Source organism: Zerene cesonia, chromosome 28, assembly GCF_012273895.1.
Source record: "Zerene cesonia ecotype Mississippi chromosome 28, Zerene_cesonia_1.1, whole genome shotgun sequence".
NCBI classification, from domain to species: Eukaryota; Metazoa; Arthropoda; class Insecta; order Lepidoptera; family Pieridae; genus Zerene; species Zerene cesonia.
In genome coordinates, this window is record NC_052129.1 from 5,309,701 (window position 1) to 5,320,101 (window position 10,401).

The following is a 10,401-nucleotide window of genomic DNA, read 5'->3' on the forward strand; positions in this document are numbered from 1 at the left end:
GAAACGCTGACTCAAGGCACAAAGAGGGGGTGCTTGACTCAAGATGGATTCCGGATATTGTTACGAAACAAATAATAACTATAATTAAAATGGTCGGGGTCAAATTCTGCACATTGAAGATATGTAGATTTTTGGGGGGCGTTTTATTGTCGATACTGAAGTTAAAAATGCAATTTAATAAAAATTTGTCTGTCTGTCTGTCTGTATCTCGAATCACACAAACTACTGAACGGATTTTGATGAAACTTCGTGTGATTATAATAAACATATACAAAAATTTAATAAACACCTAGATAATCAATATAGAATTACCGTGTCACAGTGTAAGTTGCCATATTCCTGGGAAATGTAAAACGGCTGGAACGATTATTATGAACCAATTCTCCAAATCAAGTGTTAATATCTTTATTTCTGTTCGTCTTTTATTAGAAAATACATGAGGTAAGAATATTTGTAGTCCAAGGAAACAAAGTCGCGGTCCAGCTGACCGCTGGCCGTTTATAAAAATAAAAGAAATATAAAAATACCCTGCTTAGTATAACAAAATCATGTAAAACAGTTAGCTACGACAATGACTTGAATTTATTGAAAAAAAAAAAACTTTTAATGCATGAAACCCATAAAACTACTATTTCAGGCATCAAATAACTTGTTACAACTTTACAATTTTAATGTAATTGATTTATTCAAAACCAAAATTAGTTACGTAATTATTTGCAACTTTAATAATAGTTATGACAACCAATGTATAAAACGTAATAATACATGAGAGCGCGTTCCCACTACGTCGTGACAATTATTTTATCGTTGGACGACTGTCGTCTCTAGTGGTGCCTATTGAAAGGTGACGAAATTTACTAATGCCTATGGTTGCATCGCTTGGGGTCGGCTGTTGATTTGGGTCGCAACAATACACATAATATTATGTCGGCACGTTATATTATGTATTTTTTTCGCAATTATTACAAAGTAGGCCTACAAACGTAAAACTCTCAAAGTAGCAAACTGTAGGTTTAACAAACTATGGAAATTATATTTTATAACAATTCCCCACAAATTTATTAAAAATAAGTGTCGTAGAGAGGATTTATTAATGGATCCTTAACTTGGGGATATATTATCAAACATACATCGATTAAAAAAAATTATCCTAATTATATTACTAGCACACCGACTTTTATTTGTAGGTGCTATTTTTGTAGTTTATTTAGTCGGTTGTAAGTAGGTTAAATAACAATTAATCTTCTAATGAATGATTATCGTATTATTGTTATGTCATTCCATAATATACGATAAAAATAGTTTAATGTCTTCATTATAGTACTAGCTGGGTATGTATCATGATGCGTGTCAAAGAATGGTATACGGGCACAGCTATAAGCATAGATTATACACATATAATATACTGGCTATAATCACCATAATTGATGATACCGACTTCCGCCATCTATCGGACTCCTTTATAAAATTAATTATAAATTCTTCATGTTTAACTTTTAAAATTGAAATGTGATTTTTTGGAGACTTATATTATGCAGTTCAAAAATATTATAAAATAATATACATTTAATTAATATATAACTCGGTATTTGTCTATGGTTCCAATTTTTATAAGGTGGCAACCCAAGATCGACGTGGTAAAAAAAACATGCGTAATGTCTATTCGCCAGCAAAATGGCGTCATCGAAGGAAACTTATTGTTTGTGTGGTCAACCTTATAATATCGGGCAATTTATGATAGAATGTGACTGCTGCCGTGAGTGGTTCCATGGAAGGTAAATCCAAATATATATAAATCTTATTCAAGAAACAACATTGTGTGTGAAGAAAAAATAAATCAATTTGACATCGTTTTGCGGTTCGGCCATCATGTTGTGAATTAATGTTTTATTAAATTTTTCTATACTTGAAGTGATTACAAAGTGTATTTAGTGAGTTTTAATCTATATTTATGAATTTGTGCTAATTTCTGGCGGTAATGGTCTCGGATATTGCGTTATATTATTTGTTTACTGTTATGGTCACCATGGGACCAGAAAGTGCGTCTTGCAGCTCTCTTTGTGTACACTCTATTAAATTATTCTTAGTGGTTTTCATACATTTAGTATCGTTAACTATAAAAAATAGAGGGCATTTGTATAATTGTAGTATCTAATATTTCTCAATAAAATTGCCTCGTAATTGAATTTTATAGTGTACCAATCTATTTGTTTTCAGTTGTGTCGATGTTAAAATTTATCATTCAGACGATATTGATAAATACCACTGTCCAAAATGTGCACAAACCTACGGAACTTCAGTATGTAAGTAAACCCCACATGTCAATGTTTTGAATGTTTGTTTATTATTATGCAATATTATTTAACAATATCCTGTTTCGGAATTGAAATGTTTTTATATATTTTAAGTATTTAAAATTGGATGAATCAATTGTTCATTTTTGAATTGTATTATATTTTTTGTGTTTAATTGTTGTGTATTATATATTGATGAAATAGTGTGATTATCAATATCCATAGTAATAGCTTCAATCTAAATTTTCTCTTCTTACCACCCCACACATATCATATGTAAATACTTACTAATTTATATTTGTAGTAAAAATTCCTACAAACAATCACCGTGCGGATCGTTACGAAATTGGTGCGGAGACAAGGCCGTCACAAGCAGGCACACCAGCATGGGTGAGGGCACTGGCTGCTCGACCCATGCGACCAACGCAGGCTGCGTTACAGAGGATGAGGGCGGATCAGTTTACAGAGGAATTTGTGCAGGATAATGGTTTGTTTGGGTGTATTAGTTTAGCAGAATGGAAAGTCTAGTTTATTTTATTAATAAGGATATTTTATGTCTTTAAATTAACATAAGCTACATTGGTTACTCTTCCATTTATTTAATTAGCTTTGTTTTATTACTTAGTACTTTTCTTTAATTATTTGCTACCTTAGGTTGATTCTTATAGGGTTTGTAGGGCTTCTCTTGGTATATCTGAAAAAGATTTACCTTTTCTTATTTTGAAAATATGTTTAACTAAACAATGTACTTTCAGGATTTACACGGCCAATAATTTTCCATAGTACAGATGGATTGGACATGAAAGTACCGAATTCTGCTACATTCAATGTCAGATCGGTTTTGAGATTCTGTGGAGCACAATTGGAGGTTTGTTGAAGAACACATTTTTAGTGATATAATCAAGTTGTTTAAAAAAACCTTTTTTCAGGATTTGAGAATGATGTTTGATTCATTTCTGTTAACTGATATTTATTGAATTTCTAAAGTCAAATGTTTGTTTTTACTATTTTAGATTTTTAATATAGACCAAATATAAAAACAAAAATGTTATCTTACTTGTTATATTCTTTATTTAAAAATAGAAATAGTCTTCTCATGTATGTTAGATAGACTTTTAGTGACATTTAGAAATTAATGACTTTAAAATTCAATGAATTCTTGGATAATCGAGTATAAAATGATAAATTTAATTTAAAAAATATGATGATGAAGATAAAAGTGTGTTACTTTTATCTTCATCATCATCAGCCCATATATGTTCCCACTGCTGGGACACAGGCCTCCTATGAGAATTAAGGCCATAATCCACCACGCTGGGCAAGTGCGGGTTGGCAAATGTCGTCGAACTTTTGATTCTTGGACATGCCGGTTTCCTCACAATGTTTTCCTTCACCGTTTTAAACAGTGGAGATGTTATTGACATGTGCAGATAGAAAAATCAATTTATTTTCTGCATGCTCGCCTGGTCTCAAACCCTGACTTATCGACTTTGAAGTCCGAAGTTCTCACCACTGAGCCACCACTGCTTTTATTACTTTTATCTTTGTTTAACCAAATTTTTATTAAATTTAGTTCTCAAATTTCAGGTAGAAGTGATAGATGTAAGAAAACAGACTACGCTAAGAATGCCGTTGGGTGATTTTGTGGAATATTTTGAAACACCACCAGAGCATAGAGATGAAAAAGTTTTAAATGTGCTAAGTTTGGAGTTTAGTGATACACCGTGAGTGGCTTTTTAATATATTTATTGAATTATGGAAAGATATAGGAGTTACAATATTCCATATGAGAGTCTTTATTGTCGCCTAATCCATTAACACGTTTCCAGTATGGCCGCACTAGTAGAGCCCCCGGGGTTGGCTCGCCGTCTCGACTGGGCGGAGCGCGTGTGGGCCGGCGGGTCGTCGCTGGAGACGCGAGCGAGGCCAGCTGTGCAACGCTACTGTCTGATGTCCGCGGGGGGCTCCTACACTGATTTCCATGTGGACTTTGGCGGTACAACTGTGTGGTATCATGTGCTGCATGGACGGAAGGTGGGTTGCTCTATATGTAAAAATCTACCATCACTATACAGTATAAAACAAAGTCTCTTTCTCTGTCCCTATGCATTCTTAAAACTTTAAAACTACGCAATGGGTTTTTTTTAATAGATAGAGCGATTCAAGAGGAAGGTTTGTATGTAAAATAATATCTATTAAACTACTCCGAATTTTACACGTGCGAAGCCGCGGGTAAAAGCTAGTATATTATATATATAATTTTAAATGTAGGATAACACAATCAGACAAATTGTATGTTATTTTTAATCTGAAATATATATTACTTTTCAGATATTCTATTTAATACCGCCGACATCGACAAACTTGGCATTGTACCAACAATGGAGTGCGGCTAACAATCAAACTGAGAGATTCTTTGGTGATATGGTAATTTTATTTCACACTATAAACCCGTAACATCACTTGTGTACTAAAAATAATTCTACAAAATCATATGCAGGCGATATATGTTTTTTTTATAATGTTTCTAGGTGGAATGGTATGGCACAGCAGAAGTGTGTCCTGGGGAGAGCCTATTCATCCCCTCCGGCTGGATACACGCAGTGTACACTCCCGCGGATTCGCTTGTGTTCGGTGGCAATTTGCTGCATTCGTATGCTATTGAAATGCAGTTGCAGTGAGTACTTACTATGTATACTACATATATTTTATTAAACCTTGTTTTTTTTCTTTTTATCGCATTTAATTTAACATTAAGCATTAAAAATGAAATTAAAAATTTTCATTACGTTATTAATTGCAGAATATATGAAATAGAAAGTCGCGTGGAGACACCAATGATGTTCAGATATCCGTTGTTCGAAGCGATGCACTGGTACGCGGGTGCGCATCTATTGGCCATGCTGAGGCGGCATAACGAAGAAACACAGGTGAGCTAGATTGTGTTAAACTTTAATGTTGAAATAATAATCGTACTTATATTTGGGACATGTTTTTGTACCATATTTCCGTTAATTCGAATTTATTTCTTTATTATTAGAATACACAATCACACAAATACAGAACAGATTATTACGTATCCCTCAGCGAAAAAAAGCCTTCAAATGGATGGACCGAAAGGAATGATTTTTCATTTTAAAGACAGCTTCCTTGCAATGTTCTTATGTTTGGTGAAATGTCAGATTGAATATTTATTTCCAACTCAATATGGGTATTAAATTAAAAGACTTTGACTAGTAGAATACTATAAACAATGTCAAAATTTCAAATTCTACTATTTAAATTTGAAATTTTGACCTCATATTCGGAAATTTTTTTAATTAGTCTTCAAACACGCTTCCAAGCTACAGTTACTTCGAACTGCTCTAAATTATTATATGTTTCCGTTTCTAGGATGAAGATTTTACGCTAAGCGAAACCTGCTTACCGCCAGCGCAGCAGGATTTACCTCCGCTACTGTTGCGAGGCATTAAAATATTGGCGAATGCGCTTAAAGAGTGGCACGCATTGAAAAGTGTAAGTAGATAATAATAATACACAAAACATATACTATGTATAATGTCCAATCGAAATATACGCTAGTTTCCTAAACACAGTTTGCAGTTTTGCCATATCTTCATGGAATAACAGGGGCCATATATCACTAGATAGTATGGAACAGAGTAGTATAAAACTATTGCGTAGAATTAACGATTTAAGCATATTAAATCCTTAAAACTACACAACGGATTTAAATGGGTTTTTTTAAGTAGACAGACAGAGTGATTTAACAGGAAATTTTATATGTATAATAACATTTATTAAACTTCAAATTAAAGCGTGCGTAGCCGCGGGCAAAAGTTAGTATACACAGATGGCGTCCTATCCTATCCTACTAATCCTACTTACGTATTATTCTACTAGTCCTAATAATATTATAAATCCGAAAGTTTGTAAGGATGTGTGTGTTTGTTGCTCTTTCACGCAAAAACTACTACTACGCAGACAGCTGGACAACTGGAATAACATACGCAAAATTTTATCCCTATATTCCTACGGGATACGGACATACGGAACCGTGAACCGCAACTAGTAGCAAATAATCCAGTCCTCCAAACAAAACTGTTAAATTTATGGGGTATACTTATTTTTTATTAGACTGACACATCAAAACGAGACAACGTACCGAAATGCCTCAATTCGGGACAACTGGTGCGCGAGCTGTGCAAGGAACTGCGCATATTGGAGAAGCGTAGCGGCACTAATAAGGATAAAGTGAGATAATTGCTACAGTAATTATGATAATTGAGCCATTAGTAACATCCTTGAGTGATGATATCTGATGAACTTTGATTTATACACTTGGAACATTATATACTATTTGAATTATAAAATATCAGTTTTTTGTACTCTTTGAAGTTTTTTTTTTACATGCTACTCTTTCACGCCGATCTTCTGTGGTGGTGTGGTACCTAGCCTGATGCAAGCTGGCCCAATTTATACCAAAGCTTGATCAAAACCAACACTAAAAACAACTCATTTAAAATTTAAGCATATATTAATTTTCTTTTATTTATTTTCAGGATACTAAAGTGAAAAATCATTCGCCCACAAAGTCTAATAATAAAAAACAGACATCGACCCAAAAGAAATCGCTCAAGCTCACGCTACCAAAACCTATAATGCACATGACGCCAAATTCACAAAACGGTGAATTTGTAGAAGAGAAAATATACGCAGATAAATATTATGTAGATAATAAAGAAGTAGCATATGCAGATAGATATGCCACTGATATGAAATATGTCAATGATGTCAAATATGTTGGCAACGATGTCAAATTTGTTACCAATGATGTCAAGTATGTCAACAATAATGCCAAGTTTGTCAGTAATGACGTCAAATTTGCCAATAGTAATATCAAGTTTGTGAATAGTGACGTGAAATTTGTGAACACTGAAGTTAAATATGTGACCGCTTTGCCAGAAGCCAAGTATATAGTTGACAAGGAGGTGCTGCCGGAGAAGTATACATATCAGAATTATGAGGTTGCATACCAAGATGGAAACGGCTTTGTTGAACGGCATGAAAAGAAAAATTTAAAGGTCAAAATTAAGTAAGTTGTCTTTAATTATAGTTCTATATATTGTTGCATCATACAATAGCAATGAGCTTATGGTTGTTTATTTTAAAAGAAAAACATCTGAAGTTCATGTTTTGAAGTTTAAATAAAATATACTGAAATAAAACATAATTATTTGTGATTTTTGTAACATTTGTTTCAAATTAAAGATATATAATAAATTTTTTGACTTGTTACATTTTATAAAACTTTAAACAAAAGCAAGTTAACAAGCAATTGATTGCATAAGAAAATAATTTTAATTTTGTTAGGTTTTTGGTGTCATATACCTAAATATTCTTTTTTTTTTCAAATATTTTATAATTGAATATCAAATTCCAGCAACTCACCATCATCGTCCCGCGAGGAGCCACCACCGTACAGCCTTCCGGAACATTCTATACTCAAATCGCATTTAATCAGGTCGGATAGGACGTTAAAGCCCATACAACAATGGACGATATCCAAAAAAGATATTGGGGATTATCACGAAGAAGTGTTGTACACTAATGAGAATCTACAGGCGAACGTGAGGTTGGAGGGGCAGGAGATTAGTTACGGACCTGGTAAGGATTTGTGATTATTGTAACGAATTACTTGTTAACCTGGTGTCTTATATTGTACTTTAAATAGTATAGGAAAGTGCAAACCTTCACATACTGAACATTGACTGTCTACATAGTTGCTAACTTATAATTGCTTCAAACAATTTTTTTTCAATAATTATAAAATATAATATTTACTTGCTATACCTTACCAATATCCCTTTGTTAATAGTCAGGTACATTGTAAATTGTAATTAGCTTGTAATTGTCTTTGTTGTAAAATTTAAATTAATCGTCCGAATATTTTGAAGGTATGTACTCAGCGGAAGATATACAACATGACTACCAATACTCAGAAACGGCTAAGCCGGGCTCGTACCAGCAGTACGGCATACAGCCGGCCACGGAAATTGCGTACGAACCGTATCAGAGGTATACGGACGTCGTGCAAACGCATCAAGTGAGTTTTTTTTATTATCATGCAAATAATTGGTGATAACAGCTAGGGTCGAAGCTTAGTCAAACAAAGGGCAAAAAGAAAACAAAATTTCCAGGGTGATGAAATTAAAGACGACTTGTTGATTTGAAAACACAAATCCCTTATTATATAAAATGTCATTTTATAAATGAGAAAGTAACTTTGTCTGTTTGTCTCTCTATCTTCTCGCATTAACCACCGTACTACTATTTAATATTGAAAACAACTTATATTATTATCTCCAATACAATATATGCTCTCAGCGTCAGTTAAAATAATAATAAAACACAAATGAAATATCGAACTTTTCCAGAACCCCACGTACAGCACGTCCGGCACACAAGCGCAGAACGGCGTGTACGCACACGCTCACGCGCACACGCACGCGCCGGCGCACGCGCACAACCAGCTGCCGTCGTACGACGCGGCAATCGCGCACCAGTACAGTACTAGTAATTATGTGAGTATAATCTAAAATTATATTACAAAGAGAAAACATTTGTGTTTTGTAACACGCTTTTATTACCTTCATCTGTACATTTGCATGTTTGTATTTAAATGACTCTGTAGATTCCATTTGGAACCACTTTAAATGGTCAGATTTCTTTTAAATTTTGTACACTTTTCAAGTATTATCGGTATCATAATGTAATAAGCGTATCTTTTTTTATCCGGTTAAAGGTCGGCAGGATTAAATAATTCCGTACGTATACTCTGAATAAAAGCAGTAATTTATTCGATTCAATAATTTAAACGTGTTTTGTTTAACTATATTTATTTAGTTACCGACTGACCCGGCAACGCTGTTTTGCCTTACTATTATCATTTAGGGTATGAAAAATAGATGTTGGCCGATTCAAAATTTCGTGTGAATCGTTTCAGCCATTTCGGAGGAGCATGGTAAGTAACATTGTGACACGAGAATTTTACATATATAGAGGTTATTTTATTGAGCAAAAAAGAATATTCGCTATTTATACATCACGCAGGTGATAGAAGAGCAGAAGCCGACAGAGACAACGCCAGCGACGCCGGTGCGGCGCTCGGAGAGAGCGGTGCGGCGGAGGATGTCCAACACGTACGAGTACGAGGATGGCGACTTGTATGTCGACGAGCCGGCGCCGGCCCGGCGGCGGCCGGCGAAGCATAGACACAACCATAGACAACACACTGGTGCGTTGCCATAGACACGATGCTATAGTTACTAGGAAAATGGTCATATGTGAGATAAACAATTTGGTGATACTTTGATAGAAAACGCGTTTTGGGGGAAAAGTACGGCCGATATCAGTTGGTCGAGATTGCTAATTAAATATGTATTTAACATTGTTAGGTGAATTGACCTTCAGATATAGAAGGAGCTCCCATGTTAAGTGTCCATAAATAACTTAAAATGCTTGCTTGTACAACACAAACCAAGAATTACGAAACGTATGTTTTGAAATAATTAATTTATATTTTCGTAATGTTTCAGCGTCAAACAGCGCAGGCGCATACAGATCGCGGCCGGCGCCTGCAAACGGCATCGAATCTCTCATACAGGCCTCCGTTCTCGCTGAGGAGGAGCAACCCGTCACCGAGACGTGAGTTTCTTATCATCATCATCATCATCATCATCATCATCATCATCATCATCATCATCATCATCATCATCATCATCACTATCATCATCTTCTCATACGTAATTCAAATTCTCTAAATAAAAAAAAAATATTGTTCATTTCCAAGAAATGTGGTTGCTGCAGAACAGGCTTTCGGCTCAGAAGAGAGAAAATAGAGAAAGGAATGATAGTATATCGTCTTCGCGTTATAACTCCCAAGTGCATTACATAAGCCGCTGATCAGCAAATCGGATCAAGTAGTTTCTGAGATTAGGACAAACAAACAAACTCTTCAGCATTATAAAATTAGTATACCTAGTCTTGCCATAAATATTGTAATAAAGAAAAAAGAAAATTGTTAACTGCAAATAACATTTATTAC

The 10,401-nt window shown here is 34.5% G+C and overlaps 1 protein-coding gene across 1 annotated transcript in view; it reads left to right on the forward strand.

Annotated features, from left to right (window-relative positions):
• The first annotated feature begins 1,639 nt into the window (after nucleotides 1-1,639).
• The window catches only part of LOC119837706 (lysine-specific demethylase phf2-like), a 14,774-nt gene continuing 6,012 nt past the window's right edge, over nucleotides 1,640-10,401 (forward strand). Inside the window, exons 1-17 of the mRNA XM_038363437.1 lie at nucleotides 1,640-1,775; nucleotides 2,218-2,303; nucleotides 2,599-2,781; nucleotides 3,050-3,162; nucleotides 3,882-4,018; nucleotides 4,124-4,328; nucleotides 4,626-4,721; nucleotides 4,826-4,971; nucleotides 5,098-5,224; nucleotides 5,688-5,810; nucleotides 6,432-6,548; nucleotides 6,857-7,389; nucleotides 7,738-7,961; nucleotides 8,252-8,400; nucleotides 8,732-8,878; nucleotides 9,408-9,591; nucleotides 9,893-10,001. Of these exons, the coding sequence (XP_038219365.1) occupies nucleotides 1,675-1,775; nucleotides 2,218-2,303; nucleotides 2,599-2,781; nucleotides 3,050-3,162; nucleotides 3,882-4,018; nucleotides 4,124-4,328; nucleotides 4,626-4,721; nucleotides 4,826-4,971; nucleotides 5,098-5,224; nucleotides 5,688-5,810; nucleotides 6,432-6,548; nucleotides 6,857-7,389; nucleotides 7,738-7,961; nucleotides 8,252-8,400; nucleotides 8,732-8,878; nucleotides 9,408-9,591; nucleotides 9,893-10,001 (2,780 nt within the window). The 5' untranslated portion in view covers nucleotides 1,640-1,674. The remainder of the gene's footprint in view (nucleotides 1,776-2,217; nucleotides 2,304-2,598; nucleotides 2,782-3,049; nucleotides 3,163-3,881; nucleotides 4,019-4,123; nucleotides 4,329-4,625; nucleotides 4,722-4,825; nucleotides 4,972-5,097; nucleotides 5,225-5,687; nucleotides 5,811-6,431; nucleotides 6,549-6,856; nucleotides 7,390-7,737; nucleotides 7,962-8,251; nucleotides 8,401-8,731; nucleotides 8,879-9,407; nucleotides 9,592-9,892; nucleotides 10,002-10,401) is intronic.